This window comes from Grammomys surdaster, unplaced genomic scaffold (assembly GCF_004785775.1).
Source record: "Grammomys surdaster isolate TR1022 unplaced genomic scaffold, NIH_TR_1.0 191, whole genome shotgun sequence".
In the NCBI taxonomy this organism is placed as follows: Eukaryota; Metazoa; Chordata; class Mammalia; order Rodentia; family Muridae; genus Grammomys; species Grammomys surdaster.
In genome coordinates this window covers 16,627,185-16,650,174 of record NW_021604636.1, presented here as the reverse complement: position 1 = coordinate 16,650,174, position 22,990 = coordinate 16,627,185, and the positions used below count along the sequence as shown (strand labels likewise).

The 22,990-nt window shown below is 41.8% G+C and overlaps 1 protein-coding gene across 2 annotated transcripts in view; it reads left to right on the top strand.

Annotated features, from left to right (window-relative positions):
• Nucleotides 1-17,567: 17,567 nt before the first annotated feature.
• The window catches only part of Epc2 (enhancer of polycomb homolog 2), a 93,013-nt gene continuing 87,590 nt past the window's right edge, over nucleotides 17,568-22,990 (top strand). The window contains exon 1 of one of the 2 annotated variants that reach the window (XM_028769286.1): nucleotides 17,568-17,991. In XM_028769286.1, the coding sequence (XP_028625119.1) occupies nucleotides 17,839-17,991 (153 nt within the window). In that variant the 5' untranslated portion in view covers nucleotides 17,568-17,838. The remainder of the gene's footprint in view (nucleotides 17,992-22,990) is intronic. The other variant, XM_028769287.1, reaches the window with a different exon arrangement.

Sequence of the window (22,990 nt, the reverse complement as noted above, 5' to 3'; positions counted from 1 at the left end):
CCACATGGTAGAAAAAGAGAACCAACTTCTGCAAGTTGCCTCTGACCTCCACATGTATGCCATAGCATGTATGCCTTTCTCTCACAAAGTAGATAAGGGACTGTAACTTGAAATGTCTTAAAGAAGCTCTATTACTCTTACTTAAATACTTTGAGATAACCAGAGGCAGGTGTGCATTATAACAATAATTTCAGCATCTAGGATAATTTTTAAATTATTTTGTATCTTTGCTGTGTTTATTTCCAAAGTTTCCTATGATAGAAACTGGTATGCTAGTCAACCTCCTCCAGGACGTTGGCATCTGAGTGTAGTGAGGAGTTAGGTATTCTGTGGTATGTTCTCACCAAACTGTTTCTATAGAATAGCGTTACATTTCTGATGCTCACCATGGCCTGGTATTCTAGTCAGGGTTAGGTTAGGAACCATGTTGAAAGGACCTGCTGGACAGTGATGATGTTGTCATGTCATGTTAGACAATACCTGTTTGATAAGTGATCATATCATATCTGTACCAAGCTGGGTGTGCTAGGATAGTGACTCTGCTGTGTGTAATTGCATGGCCACCCCAGGAATTTACTGTTATAGATCATCTGGCTGAGGAGATGAAAAGCCAATAATTATGCTAGCTTTGGGCTACTGGTTGTGCCATTGAAAGCAAATGCCACCTCTGAGTGTATGCAGGAAATCTTTGGTTTGGGAAAGAAAATAAAGCTGACATTTTCAATTCTAAGTATTTGAATTATACTTGTACTTCATGTAATGACAAATTATTTGCAATTAGTAAAGTGTCTCTAAAAGCGAAATACTCAATGGGGCCATTAAAATTAACAAAGCTCACCATGCTTCGCTTTAGTTTATTTAAGTAGAATGCTGGAGCTATTCGTAAATTCATAAAAAATAATAAAGAACAAATATTTTGTCAGAGAACACAGTGCCAAGAAGGATAGCTATTGTTCAGTTTTTTCCCCTAAATTCTTATTAGGGGCATTTTCCTACTTCTTGGGATTCAGAAATATTGATAAAACCAACTAAGCCTGCAAGCCTTCTATCCCAAAATTTCCTTTGAATTTATTTATATTAATGATAAATAAAAAGGGACAAAGTGAGAGGTGCTAATGCTAAAGCCCACTGGTAGAATACTTGCCTAGCACATGTGAGACACACTTCCTCAATTCTCAGCACTAGAACAGTAAGTAAATAACTAAAAAAATAAGTATTATTTTTTTTTAAAAAAAGAGGTCAAAGGGTCAGTAAGTTAGGTCCTGTTGCTTTGTTTTAGTTGTTTTATTTTGTTCATTTATTTATTTGTTTGTTTTGGTGTCTGGGTCTCATGTCCTAGGCTGCCCTTGAATTCCTAATCCTTCCGCTTTTGCCTCTCAAGTACAGGGGTTATAGGCACGTGCCACCACCACACCTGACCTGGGACTGATTTAATAACCACACAATATGTGTATCCAACAGCTGACTCTTTCGAAGTGGAGACTTGGGAAAGCTCACTTTATCCTGGGAACTCTGTTTGGAAAGGCATTCATAGTCATAAACCTTGTAAGCAAACCAGTCTCTGACCCTAATGACTGAAAAAATAAAAAAAACAACACCAAGGTGGCTAGAGAGATGGCTCAGGAGTTAGAACTGCCTGCAGCATCATTGCAAAGACTGGACCTTAGATTCCCAGATCCCATGCAATAAGCCTGGAATCCCACAACTCCTGTAACTCCAGAGCCCATGAACACAGAGATGCATACACTCACAAAGACACAGATTTCACACACACACATACACACACACCCCTAAATAAACATATCCTGCCTTTCATTCCAGCACTTGGGAGGCAGAGGCAGGTAGATCTCTGTGATTTAGAGGTTGGCATGGTCTACATAGCAACACAGCAAGACTCTGTTGAAAAAACAAACAAACAAAAACATCCTTTTAAAATCTGAACACAACAACAGATAACCAGGCATCTACTGAAAGGCTTGACTTCCACAAATGTCTGGTTCCTCATTAAAGAAAGGTGAATGTGCAAGGGAGCTTATTGGGGTATGTGTAAACTGATAATCAGACAAACCTTCTCAAAGGCCATAATTTCTTTCAGAAGTCCTCCCTATGTGTTGTAGAGATAGGTCTTTCTGACTTCTGTTAATGTCATTTTTAGGCCACTTGTGAACATGGCAGCCTATTTCCTAAAAGAACAGACAAACCAGCCCATTAACTATAATGAGTCTTTTCATGGAACCCTCATCTCTTTCTGATTTTGAACAGAAGCAACCTTTGGCCAAGCTTAAAGACCTGAGTTCAATCTCCTACACCCACATAGAGCCAATTCCCACAAGATGTCTTCTGATCCCCACACAGGTACACATGCATATACATAAAATAAATACATAAAAAGGTGATAAAAATGTTTGTATTTTAAAAGATGGGAGGAAAAAAGAAAAGGAGGAAGAAGAGCCTGTGAGATGGCTCAGCAGGTACAGGTGCCTTCTGCCAAGCCTGACAACCTGAGTCCCATCTCTGGATCCCTGTGCAGTGAGAGGAAAGAACAACTCTTACAGGATGTCCTTTGATCTCCATAGCTGCAGTGCTGTGGCACATGCACGGGCACACACATATACACACACACACACACAGAAGCATAAAAATATACAGGCATACACACACATACACACAGGCACACACAAGACATATACGTATACACAGGCACACACACAGAGACACACACACATAGGCATACACACACACACACACATAAATGTACACACACATATACATACATATATACACATATAGGCACACACACAGAGACATACACACCTATATACATACACACATATAGGCACACATACACACACATAGACATACACACACAAGCATAAAAACATACAGGCACACACAGACACAGAGGCATACACACAGACAGGCGTATACACAGGCATATATACACATGCATACATACATACACACAGGCACACACACATCCACATACATATACACATATATATACATACACACACAATAAATAAGGGGAGGGGAGAGGGAAGAAAGGTGAAGGAAAGAAGGTAGGAAGGACAGGATTTCCTCACATGATTCTTTCCATAGTTTCAGAAGGAAACTTTTGGAATTTTGTTTAGATTTATTTTATTATTTTATTTGAAAGAATGTTTTGTCTGCATATATGTATGGTATTGCATGCATACCTTCAAAGGTCAGAAGAGGGTGTCTGATCTTAAGATTAGAGTTACAGATGGTTTGCAAACTGCCATATCAGTGTTGGGAATCAAACTAATTCCTCTGCGAAAACAAGTGCAACTCTCCAACCTGGAATAAAACTTTTGGCAAATCAGATGTTTTAAGAGCAGTGGTTCTCAATCTTCCTAATGCTGTGATGCTTTAATACAGTTCCTCATGTTGTGGTGACCCCCGACCATAAAATTATTTTTGTTGCTACATCATAACTGTAATTTTGTACTGTTATGAATCATAATGTAGATATCTATGTTTTCCGACACTCTTAGGCAACCCCTACGAAAGGGCTGTTTGACCCCCAAAAGGGTTATGACCCACAGGTTTAGAACCACTTTTAGGCTCTGATTCAATATTTAGATACAAGAGAGTCTCTGCTAAATATATAATTTTTCTCTAATAAAGATACAATTTTCAGGCCAGGTGTGGTGGTGAATGCCTTTAATTCCAGTAATTGGGAGGCAGAGGCAGGTGAATGTCTGTGAGTTTGAGGCCAGCCTTGTCTACAAAGTAAGTCTAAGATAGCCAGGGCCAGACAGAGAAACCCTGTCTCCAAAAAATAAAATAAAACAAAAGATATAACTTTCTTATTTGAAAAGTTTAAGGTCATCTCTTTAGCTGGGCCATGATTTTTTGTGTCTGTGAATATATATATAGTGTGCGTATACTTGTATTGTGAGGGGTGTGTGCACACACAGGTGCACAGATACATGGAGGCCAGAGTTTCTTATTACTATATGTGTTTGGGTTTTTTGCCTGTATATATATATATTTGTACACTGCTTGTGTATGTGGTGCATGAAGAGATAAGAGAAGGCCTCCTTTGAAACTGAAATTACAGTCATGAGCTGTCATGTGGTTGCTGGAAATTGAACCTTGGGTCTTCTGGAACAATCCATGCTCTTATTCACTGAGATCTCTCTCTAGCTTTCTCAATCTTGCTTTTTTGAGACAGGGTCTCTCATTGGACCTGGAGATTCCGAATGGCTAAAATGGCTAGCCTGTAGTACCCACGATTCCCCCTGTCCCCGTGTCTCCCTTCTCAGCTGTGAGGTTACAGGCATGTTCCACAGTGCATGGATTTTTGCACCAGTGCTAGCAAGAACTATACTGAGTGAACCATTTCACATAGCCTCCCTGCATGATTGTTTATCTATCTATCTATTTATCTATCTATCTATCTATCTATCTATCTACCTACCTATCTATCTTCCATCCATTGAAATAGATCTTACTATGTAGCCCAAGCTGGCTTCAAACTTGCACTCCTCCTGCCTCATCCTCCTGAGTGCTAGATTATGAGCAAAGCACCTTGACATCAGGCTTTGGCCATGATCATGTGAATAGTTATCCCCACACCTGGCTAGCTGACAGGAATGAAAAAGGAACAGAGAAGGAGATATTAAAGCAAGAGTGTGCAGGGGAAGAATGTTTCATTTTGCTCCGTTTTAAATTAAAACATTTAAAACTTAAATGACCATTGTATAGTTACTTTTCTCATTTCTGCAACAATGTAAGTAACAAGAAGCAACTAAGAAAAGGAAAAGTTTGTTTTGGCTGAGCGTTGGAAGGGTGTCTTAGGCAGTGTTTTATTACTGTGAAGAGACACCATTGCCAAGGCAACTCTTAACGGAAAAAGTATTTAACTGGGGCTTACTTACCTTTTCTCTAAGGTTTAGTCCATTATCGTCATTGCAAGAAGCATGCCAGCATGCAGGGCAGACATGGTACTGGAAAGGTACCTGAGAGCTCTCCCGCTAAGGAAATATTTTGGAAATAATTCCAGCTTTAGATCTATGCCTCAGAGTCTAGGGACTGGAGATAAATCAGCAGTTAAGGGTACTCATTGCTTATATAGAGGATCTGGGTTCAATTGCAAACAACCACATGGTGACAATCAACTCTTTTCTAACTCCATTTCTGGAGAATCCGTGCCCTTTTTCTGATTTCCAAGGACACCAAATGTGTGAGTGGTACACATACATAAATGCAGGCAAAACATCCATAAAAGAAATAAATCTTTTTAAATAGTTCCAAAAGTAGTTTTCTATTCCAGTAAGATGGCTCAGTGGGTTAAAGCAACTGCCATGTATTATGGTTCCTTTTGAAACAACACAAGTCTAACAGCATGACCTCTGTAACCCCACACTTTTCCAGCCATGCCCCAGTTCCCAAGTAATGACTCAGAGGCTTATTTATTTATGAATAAATGCCTAGGCCATAAGCTTCGGCTTGTTCCCTGTGTGATGGGAAAGTGAAGGGCTTAACTGATCCTGTCTGGAACAGTTTGTGATGCTGGATGATCTAGTTAGCCATAAAGAAGCTTTTTTGGAATGCAGATTTCAAAGAGAACAGCAATTGAGGCAGTCTGTGAGGCTGAAGACATGTGGGCTATTTGTCTTGTCTTCTTTGGTGCCTGGTCCTTTTATACTGCAAACATATAAACTTTCAAAGGTAATATGCATGTCTGCATTGACACATGTACAGAGTGTGCAGTGTGTACAATGTAGCTAAAGATGATACTCTATTCCTTGTTTGAGCAGGTGAAAGGCATCAAACTTTATAAGTCCATTTGGACGATATAGACAAACTGCAATATAAATTTCCATCCATGCCATTTGAAAGGATGGCATGATAAGTCCTGAGGACTCTGTAGCCAACAAAATCTATTGGCTATGTATAGCCAATGTCCTGGCTGTAAACCTTCATTTCTCAGCCAGTTTCAGAGATGTTCCCATGTAGAGGGATCAGCATTCACGTTACCTGTTTTTCCCCCCATGGGTACAGCCTAGATCTTCAGGAGGTCTCCTGTAATCTAATCTTTATTAATTTTGATGGAATCCATATCTTTTCTTTTTCTGTTGAAACAAAGACAAAACCTCTTCCCCAATGCGACATATTTCCTGCCTTCCATTCTGAAGTTACACTTATTTATGCTGATCTAACTCATCAGTCCTTTCTAAAATCCAGTGTATTTTAATGGCTGTTTTATCTATCTTAGTGACATTTTAAAAATTTAAAGGCAATAAAGAATCATTTAATCTATCTCTGGAAGATCCCATGTCCCCCTCTGTTCTATAAGTATTTCTTCTAAAAGTCCTGTTAGTTTTCTGTATAATTGCTTGACCTGTAGGATTGTGAGATATAGCTGTATTATTTTTCTATGCCATAATGTCTAAAATATTATATTCTAATGGATACACATGTTGGAGTATCATCAGCTTCAATCTGTAATGGTGTCTCCAAGATAGCCACCATCTTTAATAAATGTGCAATCTCAGAATCAGCCTTTAGAACTCAAGGCAAAAACCTATTGAAATCTAGTAAGTACCAATTGTATGATGTATTGACATATGTACATATCTTAATTTTCCAAAGCCTACAAAGTGAAACACACAATCTATTATATGATAGTGCTTTAAGTTGGCCTCAAATATAATCTGTACTCTTAACTCAGTAAATTGCATTTCTATGGGTTGTCATCCTAAGTCCTCAAGCCTTCATGGTTGTTTTTTGCTCATACAGAACTAATTTTTTCCATGATCAAGGCCCTACTGTCACACTTCTCTGGTTGTGAAATTAGTTCCTTGGTTAATAGCAATACTGTGAGGAATATCATAAAGCAATCTGTAAAACCATGGATGGTGGTTTTGGCAGAAGCATCACGTGCAAGAAAGGCAAATCCATAGCCAGAATAAGTATCTACTTCAGTAAGAACAAAATGCTGTCCTTTCCATGGAGAAAGTAGTCCAATGTAATCAACCTGTCACCAGGTTACTGGCTGGTCACCTCAAGGAATAGTGCCCTATCTGGGGCTCAGTGTTGGTCTCTGCTGTTGGTAGATCTGGCATTCAGCAGCAGCTGTAGCCCAGGTCAGCCTGGGTGAGTGGAAGTCCGTGTTGTTGAGCCTAAGCATAGCCTCCATCTCTGCCACCATGGTCACTTTGTTCATGTGCACATTGAGCAATGATGGGGCAGCTGTGGAAAGAGGCTGACTGTCTACAGAACGGGTCATCTTATTCACTTGATTATTGAATTTCTCCTCAGCTGAAGTGACCCTTTGATGAGTATTTACATGGGACACAAATATCTTCACATCCTTTGCCCATTTGGAGAGATCTATCCACATACTTCTTCCCCAGATGTCTTCCTCACCAATTTTTCAATTGTGATCTTTCCAAGTCCCTGGCCATCTAGCCAATCCATTGGCTACAGCTCATGAGTCAGTGAACAATCATATATCTGGCCATTTCTTCTTCCAAACAACCTGTAATACCATGTGTATTGCCTGTTGTTCTGCCCACTGTGAAGATTTCTCTTCACCTGGATCTTTCAGGGTTGTCCCAGAAATGGGCCGTAATGCTGCAGCTGTCCACTTCTGAGTGGTGCTTGCATAACATGCAAAGCCATCAGTAAACCAGGTCTTAGTCTTCTCTTCTTCTGTCAACCGGTCATAGGGAACACCCCATGAGGGTATAGTTGCATTCCTGGCAGCAAATGGCATTGTAACAGAAGTAGAAACCATAGGCATTTGAGCAACTTCTTCATGTAACTTGCTTGTGCCTTCAGGACTTGCTCAGGCCTTATCATATAAATACCACTTCCATTTGATCATAGACTGCTGCTGTGCATGTCCTACTTTATGACTTGATGTGTCCAATAACACAGAGCTCATGGTGGGCAGTTCAGGGCCCATGGTAACTTGGTGTCCTATTGTCAAACATTCTGTTTCCATCTACTAATGCCCAATATCCCACGAAGAGTTGTTTTTCAAAGGGAGAATAGTTGTCTGCAGATGATGGCAGAGCTTAGCTCCAAAATCCCAAAGGTCTCTTCTGAAATTCACCTATAGACCTGCCAAAGGCTCCAAACAGCATCTCTATCTGCCACTGATACCTCAAGTATCATCGAGTCTGCTGGATGGTCCACATGGTAGAGCAGCCTGCACAGTAGCCTGGACCTGTTGAAGATCCTTCTTGTGTTCCAGGGCCCACATAAAACTAGCAGCTTTCCAAGTCACTTGGTAAATGGACCTGAGTAACACACCCAAGTGAAGAAAATGATGGCTCCAGAATCCAAATAGACCCACTAAATAGTGTGCTTCTCTTTTGGTGGTGGGAGGGGCCAGGTGCAATATGTTATTTTTCACCTTAGAAGGAATATCTCTGCATGCCCCACACCACTGGACTCCTAAGAATTTCACTGAAGTACATGGTCCTTGAAGTTTGGTTGGATTTATTTCCCATCTTCTGATATGTATATGTGTTACCTATGAGTCCAAAGTGATTGCTACCTTCTGCTTACTTGGTTCAACCAGCATGTCATCAATATAGTGCACCAATGTGATATTTTTTAGAAGTAGCAGACAATCAAGATCCCTTCCAACTAAGTTATGACACAGGGCAGGAGAGTTAATATATCCTTGAGGTAAAACTGTAATGGTGTACAGCTGCTGGCCTTGCCAACTGAAAGCAAATTGCTTCTGGTGGTCCTTATGGACAGGTACTGAAAAGAAAGCATTTGCTAGATCAATAGCTGCATACCAGGTACCAGGAGATGTATTAATTTGCTCAAGTAACGAAACTACATCTGGTACAGCAGCTGCAATCAGGGTTACTACCTGATTTTGTTTTTGATAGTCAACTGCCATTCTCATGATCCATCTGTCTTTTGCACTGGCCAGATGGGAGAGTTAAAGGGAGATGTGGTGAGATCCAGTACCCCTGCATCTTTCAAGTCCATGACAGTGGCACTAATTTCTGCAGTTTCTCCAGGGATACGATACTGTTTTTAATTCACTATTTTCTTTGGCATAGGCAAAGGTCCTCTAAAGGCTTCTGTTTAGCCTTTCCAACCATCATAGCCCTGACTCCACAGGCCAGGGAACCAGTGTGAGAATTCTGGTAACTTCTAAGTATATCTATCCCAACTGTACATTCTAAAACTGGGGAAAGGATCACGGGAGGTATTCAGAGACCTACTAGACCTACTGTGAGTTGGACATCAGCCAAAATTCCGTCAATCACCTGGCTTCCTTAAGTCTCTACTTTAAGTAAAGGGCCACAATGTTTCTTGGGATATCCTGGGATTAGTGTCAATTCAAAACTAGTTTTGATAAACCCCAGAAAGTCTGATTATTTCCTTTCCCCCAGTGTAGAATTACCCTTGTAAAAGGCCTTAGGTCCCTCTGGGGAAGAACTGGAGAAAGGCTAACAGCAAAACTTTCAGGTGTTTTATCAAGATCCTTCCTCAAGGGAACCAGGGTTTCTTCTCTTCCAAGGGGTTCTGGATCTGCAAACTGGCTCAAGTCTGGAAATTGATTCACTGGTTGAGATTGCTTTTTGCCATGATCCAATGTAACCTTTCTTTCATCTGTTTGAGAATTTTTCTATTTATACAAATCAAACAGATATCTAGTAGGCTTCTTATCTATTTGATGCCTGAAAACACTATGATTGATTAGCCAGTACCAAAGGTTCACATGAGTCATGACATTATAAATCTCACCTCTTCTGTGCTGACCATTACAGGGAGGTCATTATGAATGTTGTTTTGTCTATGCTACCCATTATAAGAACTATGATCATTCTGTCTCTGGCGATTCAATGCTTCCTGCCACCTAAGGTCTGCCACAAGGAAAGGGGCAAAAACAAAACTCTTTAATGTTCTGCTGCCTCTCTCACCAGTTTGCATCTTATAGAATTCCTAAAGGGGACATCTTGGCCCACCCATTGTAGAGAGTAAGGTTTTATACATCCTGTCCACTTTAGCATTGCAATTTCCCTGAGCCTTAAAATCCCTCTATCAACACTAAGTAATATCAAGCATCTCCAACTCCTTTTCAGTAGGCTATCTTTTGATAAGTGCTTCAGCTAACCATTCAAACTTCTGACATTTTTTTTTAACTGTGTGAGCCTAGAATCTCCACTCTGAGGGTCCATACCTATAAACTCAGCTTGATCTAGTTTTTATATTCTGTCCACCATTACCCCTCACCCTTAAAATCCATTCTCACACATATCCCCCAGAATTCTGCTTGAATGAATTAGCAAACTCGTTAATCCTTAGTAGTGTAGCACATTTCATCATGGACAATACTTCCTACCTCCCCTCCAGGGCTTGCTTTGCCTCGAGGCCGGTTCTAGGTCTAGAAGAAACTATTGGTGGGCCTTGAGGAACATCAACATTGTCTCGTCTGGCATTTTCTTCAGAGAAAGTCACTGCTGGTTTATCAGACCCTGAGGGATTAATTTCCTCATGTGAAAAAGGCATTATTTCAAGGGTTGGGGCTGAGGGTACCACTTCCTCAAGTGAGGTAAACCCTTGAGAATCTGAGGATTTACAGTTCTCAGCTTCAATAGAGTCCTCCGACACATCCTCATTCCAAGTTATAGGATTCCATTCTTTGCCAATTAATGCCCTTACTTTAACTGCTGACACCCTCTGAGGCTGAGTCTTGATTTTTTGCTGTAATTTGGCCAAGCTTTTAATGAGGGCTTCAGTTTGATTTTCTGCAACTTGAATGCTATGGCTTCTGGAGATTAGATTCTCTTCAAGGGCACACTTAGGCACCTTTAGATTGTTTAGTTGCATCTGGAGCCATTCGGTTTTATTACAGAGCTCATTCTTTTCCTTTATCAATTTATACAGAGATATTAAGAGCAAGAAGCCAACAAAATCATTTTCCTTCTTTTCCCCCAAACTGTAGAAAATTTCATATACTGGGCCACCTAATTCATTGCCAGTCACAATTGATGGGCCAAGATGACCAAAGGCATTTGCTTCTTTAAGTTTGAAATATAGTTTTCACCACAGACCTTTCATATTCTCCGAGCTCCCAGGAGAGGAAGTATCTGGAGAGGTTTCAGTAGTTGAAGGTGCTGCTAAATGATTAAGCCAATTCCAGATTCTTTAAAGATTCATCTTTATACTTCTGCTCCTCTAGAAACAATCCTGGTACCAACTTCTGTATTAGAGTTCTCAAGTGTAGCCGCCTGCAGCCACGAGTCAAACGGGTTCACCTGCTCACGGCTGGGGGAAGGGCACACTCTAGAGTCACAGAACTTATGGAATGTCTCTCTATATATTAAGGGAATTTATTATAATGATTTACAGTCTGTAGTCCAACTAACCAAACAAGGGCAGCTATGAATGGGAAGTCCAAAAGTCTAGTAGTTGCTCAGTTCACAAAGCTAGTTGTTTCAACTGGTCTTCTGTATAAGCTGGAATCCTGAAGAGGTAGGTATCAAGAGATGTGCTGGCAAGTAATCGGGAGCAGAAGAATGACTCTTCCTTCTTCCAATGTCCTTATGTAAGCCTCCAGCAGAAGGTGTGGCCCAGATTGAAGGTATGTACCAGCATGTCTTCATCTGGAACTTGCTTTGTTCCAGGCTGACCTTGACACAGAGATCTGCTTGCTTCAGTCTCCTGGCATTGAAGGCATGTACTACCTTGTCTGGGCCTAAGCTTTTCATGGCCACTATGCCTCAAGATCTTCATGTCAAGATCCAAGTCAGAAGCCTATATCTTCCAGCTTCAAAATCTGGATCACAGGTGTACCCTCCAATTCTGGATTGTAGTTCATTCCAGATGTAGTCAAGTTGACAACCAGAAATAGCCATCACACCCAGCAAATACAAGGACACTTTCTCAGCATCCCCATCCCCCAATGCCATTCAACATGAGATGGCTATACCTACCTCAGTTATCCAAGGTCAAATTGTCTTTTGACTCTGGAGGGTCAAACCCTTAGCTCACTGCAAGGGGAGAAAGCATTGGTACTTATTAAGCTCTTCTTCCACCCCTACAAAAGAATGCTAACTTTATGCTCTGTAGCATGGCCATTGGAGGAGCATGAATATAACTGGGCACTTAGAAGAGCCGTACTCCAGATGAAAAGAACAGAGCCCAATTTTCAGCCCAATTTATCCAGAAACAGGAGAGAAAAAAAGGAGAAAGAAACATGAAGGGTTGCCTGGGGGCCACAGTGTCCATTTACTCTCAAACCTGCATGGGCTTGTTCTCAAAGCCTGAGATATCAAGGCTCATTTTAGTCTCATAGCTTACATGGGAGGTCACTGCAGGAAACATCACTAGGGGGCCCTGTTATGCCTATTGTAAGGACACTGTTGAGATTAATGTTGCTTTCTCTAACTGTTCTGTTTACTTCTAGACATTCTGATTGAGAGCAGCAGTAAATACCCTGAGTAGTCATATTATATAATAGGCACCATGAGCTGTGAAGCTGACGTATTTATTTCATGCTGCTAGGAATTCAGAGTTCAAATGCCACCCTACTCTGTATGTTAGCCACCTTCAAAAGCCACATGAAACTCTTTCCGAAACAAGGTGAGTGGCTTAGGTATGCCAGTAAAAATGTAAATCGTCAGTGTTTTATTTCAGTGGTTCATCTCTTTCCCAGCAAAGTCACCCCTAATAGCCGATGAAAGGTAAGTAAATAGCCTTCTGCTTTGGAGATACAAAGTTGCTTTCCTGTCTGCCTCCTGACTATTCGCTGTGGAATCCAATAAGCAAATAGCATAGGAAATGAGCTGTTTTGTTCTAGGACAACAACAATAAGCTCAACACGGCATGGCTCTTATTAAATCAGCTCTCTGCCTTCTTTAACTCAGGATTCCAGCTGTACACTTCATTCACAAATCTGTGCTTTTATGTTAAACGTCAGCTTTTTGTTAGTGGGAGAGATAAAAACAATAACAACAAACCAACCAAACAAACAAACAAAAAAATCAGGTAAGAGGTGGGAGAAGCATTTAACATAGCTGAGACCAGATTTCCTAGCAATGGAGTCCTCTCAGGTAACACTTTCCGCCCCAGAGAGCTGAGTGCTCTGAGCCTGTTTATGGTCAGGGAGACTAGGAGGCGGGGAGGAGAGGGAGAATATGAATAACTAAATCTACCTTCCCAGCTACCTTCCTGGGGTTCTTGAGAAAATGATGAGCCAGTAGGCAAAGTCAGGGAAGGCAGCTGAGATGAGCCTGATACAGGAGACCTAACCAACAACACACCCACAGGGCCCTGCAACGCCCCAGGTTCTTCATTTGAATGCCTTTTTGGAAATGATAACATAAAAGGTCCCGCTAGTACCATGAGCATTAGCTTCATGGGAGCAATACTGAAGGCAGAGAGTTTTCCCTCAAGTAGTAGCATTGAAAGATATCTTATTTTACCATTCGTGACTTTGCTTCCCTGCCCCCCTGTTTCAAATTCATTTTTCCAAACAGCCATACGATGCTTTATTAAAATAAGCAGGACCATATTCATCAGCTGAACAGAACCTAATGCCTCTAAGAAATTCAAAGTCCTGAAATTAAATCGAAGTAGCTCACTCATGCACAGGTTAGAACACAGATAATTGTCCAAATCAGAATTATTAGGCCCATCACAAGAGCTTTAATTACTTCTTCTCCCCCTCCTCCACTTAAAAGCCGGAGTCAATCTATTCCATATGTGGGACATTGGGTGTGTTTTCCGGTCAGCGGTGGGGAGAGAAATGACACAGGCTGCCAGACTTAAAGTGTTGTAGATTCTCTGGAGTTTTCAAATTTGTTTCCTTCAATTAATCCGTCTCATCTTTCCCTGGTCAATAAGATGCAGCGATTCGGGGCAGACTATTTTTTGAGTCTGTCTGGAGCCTTGGTGGAATTGGGAAGTAAATTGTCAGCTTATACACAAGGTGGCACCCTGTGATTCCAACCAGGTCTGAGAGAAGAGATGCTGCTCGGGTAACTGAGCCACAGCTACAGATTTGTATTCACTGTCTCATGTTCTTTGTGGCAAATGAAGAGGTGAAAGCACACATTTGTCATGTGTCCCCTCAGCACTGTCTCTATCACAACATCTCAAACAATCAAGAGTTGCCTTCGTAAAGTGCTCTGGGACTGCGGGATTGATTCCAGTTGATTGTAATGAATGCAGACTCCCACATTCAGATTACATATGGGGAACAAGGAAGCTTTATTAGTACTAGGTTTATCCTAGAAACATAGAGGGGGAAGGGTAGAGATACAGTCCACATACCAACCCAATTAACTTTCAGTTGGGTTTGCTGAGACTGGGAGTCAATTAGAAAGAACGTGACATTTGCAAAACCCTGAAATCACTGAATAGCAACTGTGTTTACTAGTTTAAGAGTTCTTTTAAAAAAGGAACTTGTCTATTATTTGGAAGCCTTGATTATTATACTGGGAATTGGAAACTTGAAATGTAATTTCCATCTTTTTTAGTTACTTATTTGTGTATTTTTTATGGTTAAGAAACTGGTTCTAATTCTTGGTGTTTATATATTACATTCACTAGACTAAATGACTGTCATTTGGATTGATCCAGAACATATTTGAGGTAGACTGATTTTTAGGATGGCTGTACACACACATGTGCATTGCATATGGAAATTAGAATAGGTTCGGCTGCATAACCATTTGAAACAGGTTTTGGTAAGTTTCCTAAGAGGATTTACTTCAAAAGCTAGAAAGATATTTGTGTCTTTAGCACTTACAAAGAAGAGCACTCAACAAATAGAAATAAATAGTATAATAAATAGTATTTGCACACAAATAAAAAATACTTTCCAGATGTGAAAGAGGCATTTGGGTTTAGGCAGTGCATTAGAATCTAAGGAAACACAGACTGTCTCAGGTGAAAGGCTACTGTGACATTTGCTTCAAACTCTTTTGTTCTTGGCTCTGCAATCATTGCCTACAAGGCAAGCAGAAAAAGGAACTTTGGAGGATAAGATTGTTACACATTCAAAGCAAAGACCAACAGCAAACCAACTATGATGCAAAAGCCATTCTCATGATTGAGTTTTACATTAGAAAAAAAAAGTTTCTTTGAGATATTCTTATTGTTTCTAAAGTTCTGATGGCTAAAGGTAGAAATCTGAAAAGCTGGGTAGGCCAAAGAAAAGAAAAATTAGCATCAATGGCTAAGCCTGATGCCAGGCCAGGAAGGCACTTAACATCCAACCTGGGGTAGAATGAGTTCAGCAGCACTGAAATTCTTCACGTAGCTGATATGACTTCATAGCTATCAGCAAACTTACTAGATGCCTGCTTTCTGTGAGGTATGGAACTGGGGTCAGAGAAATCAAAGAGCAAATGCCATTCTTCCCATTGGCCAGACGGTCTCACTAACTCTGGAGGATTTCATTAACTTTAGGTCAGAAACTTTTGAACACTGGATGGCCAATAAACCAAAGAGCTTGGATATTAAAGTGTGAGACTAGGGGAACAAATGTTTTGGAGTTAGGATACACTCAGTTTTGAGGCTAGGTCTGCAATCCCTAGTATTGGAACTTGACAAGTTATAGGTCTGAGTCTCAGTTTCCTTTTTAGCAAAAATCACAGTATTTCTCCCTATGTAGAAGTACATAGCTATAAGAATTATGTGAACTTCAACTGTTTGGGACTACACCACACACACACACACACACACACACACACACACACACACTGTTCACACTTCTTTTTCCATTTGTAACATTAGGCACAGAGACTAGAAGGAAGCTACCGTTTCTGAGCCTGAGAAGGGCTGGGCATCTACATAAAAGGCCCTGATGACTCATTTTTTTCAACCACTGTTTCCCCCTGATTTTCAGACCAGCACTCAGTAATGACTCCCCCCAATCCCCTTTTCTGAGAACTTCTTGTTCTTCCTTACAAAGGATTGGAACTACTCCAGAGGGTAACACTCAGATCAGGGCAGGCTCACAAGTAAGAGAAAGGTGTTGCTTACAAGAACTGAGCCACAGTCTGTTTGCACTGTTACTAATAACAAGTGGACATAAGACACAAGGCCACTGAATGATGTTCCAACGTGTACTGGGACAGACTGGTTAGATTATTTAGATGTTACCAGGAAGTTCATAACCACCATTCAGCTTTCAAAGGAAAAGCTGGAGACAAGTGGGAGAGAGGGGGAGAGAAAAAGCAGGGAGAGAAGGAAATAGAGAAAAGTAATGCGCGGTAATGAAGAGAGGTGGTTTTGCTCTATTAAGACATGACAAAGAAATCCGTTTTAACTGTTGGACTTTAGCAAACCGTCTACCCCTTTATGAGCTAGGTAGAGTGTTTTTCAATGATTAGAAAATGGTAAAATTGTTGCCATTTGTGAGGGAATTTGCTTAGAAACCTGTAATGCTTAAAGACTAAGAAACGGCAACAAAAAGGTTTGTGTCAACAGTAACTAGTATTTAATTGAGTCAATTTGATTCTTTTTGCAGCTTTCTCTAACCACTTCTGGCCAAAGCTATGTCTCATTTCTTTGACCTGTCATCCTGTCCAAGGATGTCATTTGGTAATTAACTTTCCATCCCTCTTTTGTGTCGTCCGTATCGTTTTCTGCAAGTATTTACATTTTTTTGGACTATCATCTTTGCAGCTGCCCTTTCAAGTATTTACGACTCTTGCTACTAATTATCCAACAGTTTAAGTTGTAACACAGTAACACGCAAGCTAATTGGAGTCGGGAATTTTATTAAACTCTTTTGAGCCGTCAAGGTAACCAGTGTTTTTACATACATCTAGCTTTGGTTTGAGATGTCAAGTGGAACCTTTAAGAATTGGCTTTTTTTTTTTTTAAATCCGAGAAATACCTACCATCAAACTAAGAAAGTTCGGATGACAGGTGCAAATCCGCTTGTTGCGATCAGCAACTACTCAAGTAGTAGTCTCAAACTAGGAACCCTCATGTCTATCTTGAGCATCCTCCTGGTGAAGGCGAGGGTGAGTGAGCACGGGTGCCTAACTCTGGAGAGCTCTTTTGGACTGGGACTGCCCAAGTTTTCAGGGCGCGAGACGCAGCAGGGCTGTGCCTCTCGGCGTGGGCAGACGCAGCGGACTTATCATCGAACCTCCTCGGGATGCGCAAACCCGAGGCGCGAAATCAGCCAGCAGGCGCTCGGGAGAGCAGAGCTGTCTAAGTGCAGGCTCGAGGGGCGGCCGGTGGCCCGGGGTGGACGGCCTCCTGCCCCCCGAAGCGGGCGGTCCTGTGCGCCGAGCCTTCCCGAGGGAACCCTGCGCACGGAGCGAGTCGGCGGCGGAGGCACAGGCGCCCGCTCCGGAGCCGGGGCCGAGCGCACCTGGCACCTGCCGCCCCGCCTGCGAGCCCAGCGGCCGGCCGAGGGCCACCAGGCCTCAGCTCGCTCTCGCCGGCTTGGCTGGCCGCGCCGCGCCGCGGAGAGAGTGGGTGGGCAGGCAGGGGAGGGAAAGGAAGGAGGGAGGGAGGGAGGGAGAGGGCGACGCGCGTCCCCGCGGCGGGGGCGCGCTCTCGCGCGGGCTGCCGGGATCGCTCGCCGCCGCTGTGGTAATGTCCGCCATGTTGGCCATGGCGCAGGGAGCGGATCGGGCGGGCGAGCGGCGGATCTAGAGTGTGGAAGCGGCCGCGGGCGGCGGGGGGCTGTTTTTGGGCGGGGTGGGCGCCCATGCTGGGGCCGGGGGCAGTGCGGAGGAGGAGGAGGAGCGGGCCGGCCGTGCTGCACTGAGGAAGGAGGTGGAGGAGGCGGCGGGAGTGCTCCCCCCCTCCCCGCCCGCCCCGCCGCCGCCGCCCGGGCTGTTCCTGTAAGGCGGGGAGACAATGAGTAAACTCTCCTTCCGAGCGCGGGCGCTGGACGCCGCCAAACCGCTGCCCATCTACCGCGGCAAGGACATGCCTGATCTCAACGACTGCGTCTCCATCAACCGGGCCGTGCCCCAGATGCCCACCGGGATGGAGAAGGAGGAGGAATCGGTAGGGACTCGAGTGTTTATTACCCCCCCTTCCCTCCTCCCCCTCCCCTTTGTCAGCCGGGCCTCGCCATTCACAGAGCGCTCTACGCTCGCTGGAGGGCGCCGCTGCCGCTGCGCGCTCCGGACCCTACGCTGGCGGAGTAGCGTAAACCTGTCGGCCGGCGCAGCGCCCGCCCGCGGCCGCCATGTTGTTGCGTCCCAGTGTTGTGATTAGCTCTCGGCGCCGCTTACGCTGCCGTAAGGGGGCCCTGCCGTAAGCAGCGGCCGGGAATGGCGCAGGGATGCGCTGGCCGCACTTGGCGTACAGCCTCTGTTTACCTTGTAGACATCTCCCCGGGCGCGGGGTTAATTGGTTGAGTTGAGTCCTTTGGCTAGGGGATATTTTCGTTACATTTTGAAATTCATGTGTGCATGAAATTGCCTTTGAAACGATTTAGGAAAAGTAAAGCTCTTTCAAAACATGCATCTTCCTGCTAGCAGGGTGGTTGTTTGCGCTGCCCGCCGGAGGAGGGGCCGCAGGAGTAGGCGATGCAACCCTGCGGCCGGGCAGCGATCCCCGGCTCGGACTCTGTGTTAGCGAGTCTCTTGAACCGCATGCGGGCTTTGCTTGCCGGGCTGGTCCTCCTCGGTCCTGCGGAGATAAGACGGAGCCCGATTGCTTGAAACTGTCCTCCAGGCCCGCGCTTCCCGTGCAGCGTCCAGGGAAGTTGCATACGAGATGACTGTTTACAACTTGAGGACTCAGAGCGTCCACATTGACAGTTGCATTTTTGACCAGATGTTAAAATTTTGGCAAAATGCTGTTTCCTTCTTCCCAGGGGTTAAATTATACCCAAGACTGAATTTCCTCTGATTTGACAGTGTTTACGATTCCGGAGTGGTGTTACTTGTGTGAGAAGTTCATAGTAACTGCACCCTGAAGAATTTCTTCAATGAACCTTCAGTCCCGCCTTATTGTCAACCACGGGTGTGTGTGGATTGGTTCCCTTGCTTCTGTGACTGTCAAAAGAAAGCTGGAGGTTTCTGTGATTGGTTTTCTCTTTTGACTATTAATATTTCAGGAAATGCCTTTAAGCCTTTGATTGGCTGCTCGAATTCTGACCTCAGTGTGTTGGTGCTTTGACTTAATCACATTTCTCTTTGGTGTTTGATTACCTGACTTAATATTTTCAGTAGAATATAAAATCAGGCCTCTTTTAACCCTCAAAAAAAAAAACCACCTAAAGCCCAGCTTTTATACCTAAAATTTAGACAGAGCTGAATCGTGTTTGAGAAGTTTGCTTATGAGGTTATTGACTTGATTTTGGGCTACCTTCTGACAGTCTCTTGAAAAGTGATCCAGAAACTGCGTTTGGTAGCATGGTTCTATCTTTGGTGATCACATCTTTCTCTTAGCTATTTCTTTTGGACATGTGTGTCTTTACATCGTTTTCTTCTCTTCCTTATCTTTTGCCTAGGGTCTGTCAGTTGAGAACTCAGGTGATCAGTTAATCAAGTAGTCATTTCTTAATGAATGTTGTAGAATGGTACTTACTGTTTTTACTACCTCCTGTTTGTCGAATATTAAGATCTAAGATACTGTACTAAGAATTTAATGTAAATGTGATATAAATTTCTTTAAATTACTTTTGTGAGTTATAAGTACAGGCTTTTTTTGATACTCAGGTTTTTTTTTAAAGATAGCTATGGCTGAAATATTTTTTGTCCTGCATTAATTAAATATTATAACTATGGGCAGATTTCTGTGAGAGAGATCTTCAAGCACAAGCCAAAGTCTACATGAATCATAAGATTTAGCAGTTATACATATATGGATACATACATGCACCTACAAATATGCATGGCCAATATTTTTTTAAGAGTCCTACTTTGTAGCCAGACTGGCCTTAGACTCACTGTCTTCCTGCATCCACTCCCCCCATGAAATTGTAGCTGTGTCCAGTACACCTTTTAGCTTACTTTCAAAGAAAACACAACTGACTTGAATTTGTAATTTCCCCCATTACTATTTCTTGATTTCTGTCATTTGTATTTTAAGTTATATTTTTTGAGTGAAATATATTGAGTCTTAATGATATTTTCCATGATTTCTGATAGAATATAAAATACAGTTTTGTAAATTGATATTGTAAAAACATGACAAGTGTTATGTTACTTACTTAAGTGAGATAATGGGATATTAGTTATTGAGATGCATTGGATATCAAAGTTATGTATAAGGCAGTGTGCAGAAATATTTAGTTTTTCAAGAAAACATATATCTTGATTTCATGGAGTTTAAAATGAGTCAGTTGAGGTAAAGATTATGTACAGTATAGGGAACGTTAGCAAAAAATAGGGTAACTTAAGGTAACATGGCAGATGTCAGGGTATATCTCATGGGAGGCATGAGAGAAGACTTTCTGATGTATAGAGTAGGCTTCCTGCAGAAAGAATTTTGAGTTTTCTTTTAAAACATTACATTGTGTGAACTAGTGCACCCATGCTGGGTTGCTCCTGTGAGGGTAGGGATAGCTTCATTGTATCAGTTCTCTTTTTTTGTTTGCTTGTGTTTCCAGAAGGGTTCTCTGTGTAGTCCAGGTTGTCCTGGAGCTTGGTTTGTAGATCAGGCAGGACTTGAACTCACAGAGATCCGCCTGCCTCTGCTACCACCACCTGGCTGCATCAGTTCTTTTTCCACCTCTATGTAGGGTCTGGGGATCAAACGCAGGGCATCAAGCTTGTATAGTAAGTGTCTTAACCCAGTTGCCATCTTGCTCACCCCAATTTTGAGCTTTCAAGCTTGGTTATATATACATTATATGTTGATGCAAATATTTGAGAGTAAGGTCTATGAATGTTACATAGACAAAAGGAAGGTTCTTCTAGATTCTTTATCATTTATTCATAACCTTCTCCTACTGATCCAAATTCCAGGAGGGGATGGTGGTGCTCTATCCTAATTTTATTATATTTTTAGCTTTCTCTTTTTTGGATATGCAGACTTTTTTTTTTTAAACCTTTCTTTTCTAACATTTCCTATCTGAAAGCTTCTACCTTCAATGCTGTTTAAAATATAGTATAAATTCCATAAATGTTTGGTAAGTGATTGAAGAAAAATGGAATGGAGATTAAGTTGAACAAAGCATAAAACTATACCAGATTCTAGGTGGCTTTGCGTGTTAGGCCCAGGAGGTGATAGAGTAGTCTGGAAGAAAGATTTTTCAGGTGTGGGTCTGGAGTCAATTTTTCTAGTTCTGATCATTAGGTGGCTTTTTATTGATGGAAGTTCCCCACCTTATCTGAGTCTCAGGTTGTTTATGTTATGTAACATCCAGAGTGTGTTGAGCATATACCTCATCTTTGTTAAGTTCGGCAGATGGGTTAGAGTTCATTATAGCAGTAGGATATATAAGTGTGAATGTCTCATTTCTAGAGGGCAAAAATGGCACTTTAGAAATTAGACTTGTCCAACATGAGCTATCTAAAATAAAATACAATAGAGTCAGAAATTGAACTGAGGTCATCCTATGTCTGACTTCAGGGCTCTGAGCCTTACCTTTGTATTACTTCATCTATTAAATTAGTGACTTGAGACAGATGGTATTATTGAAGAAATGGATTTTTTTTTTGTATACACATTCCTTTTAAATGTAAAGGAATGCTTTATCTGAGGTATAAGTTTATCATTTGTTTCAGGCTCTAAATATGAGGCCCTATGTTACATTTTACAATTAAGATGATTTTGTTGGTTTCAAGTATCAGAAAATGAATCTGGCTACTTTAAGGAGCTCTGAGAATTTTCTCCGAGACAAGTCCAGGCACCATGGCAGTGATAGACCCTTTAGTAGCAAGTGACGTCAGCATCACTGATAATTATTTTTAAGAAGCACTGAACAATATTGGCTAAGTGTACATGTTCCTAGTTCAGGCCCTCCCCCTCACATCTATCTATCTATCTATCTATCTATCTATCTATCTATCTGTCTGTCTGTCTGTCTGTCTGTCTGTCTGTCTGTCTGTCTATCTGTCTATCTGTCTATCTGTCTATCTATCTATCTACCTACCTACATTCTTAGACATGCCACAATTTATAATATCCCATTAATTTGTTGGAGGATGAATTTTGTATTTAAAAAGTTAAACTGGCATGAAGTAAACATTCACTAAATATCAGGTATTTCTGTCTTTTAATTAAAACTTTCAATTGCAGTTGTTTAGTGTGTGCATGTGCACATGTGTGTACATGTGCATGCAAAATCTGGCATATGTGGAGGTAAGAGGACAATTTTTGAGAATATGTGAGGTCTGGGAGTTGAACTCAAGATCATTAGGCTTAGCAGCAAGTACCTTTACCTCCCTAGCTATTTATTTCACTAGCCCTACTATTTTTATCACTGCTAAATTTCTCTCAGTTTAAAATTTCAGATTTTTGGGATGTGGAGTGTGATTTCTGTGAGACGTGCATGAAGCTTTTATCTTTAAGCCTGGTAGTTACAGAGGTGGTCTACTCATAGGCAGGAAGTCGACCAGACAGTTACTGCTTTGTGTATGGAACAGTTAGGTAGATTAATTTTTTTAAGATCCACGGTTTGAACTGTAGTGAATTCATGTATTTACTTTTACAAACCATGAACTTGAAAGGGTTTTAATGAGATTAGGATAAAAAAAAATCTCTAAAATGTGTTTAAAGAAAGCAAATCCTTCATACTTTGCAGAATTGTATAAGTTTCTGTGGCTTCAAAGAACTTATTTAGCCTTCTTGGCCCTTAATTTCCTCATTTCTGAAATAGAATTAGACTGACCTTTAGATGACTTTTGCCTGTAAAAATGGCTTGCATAGCAAGTTTTCATTCTAACAGTCCAGACATAACTAGATGAAGAGAACAAATATGGCCCTAGGTATTGGGTTGCTCCTTTAAAGACTGAAGTCTGTAGTTCTTGTAGCCATTCCTTGTCTTGACATGGAGTTCTTTTTATATGAGAATCGATTATGTTTATTCACTGTCTGATACCTTTTT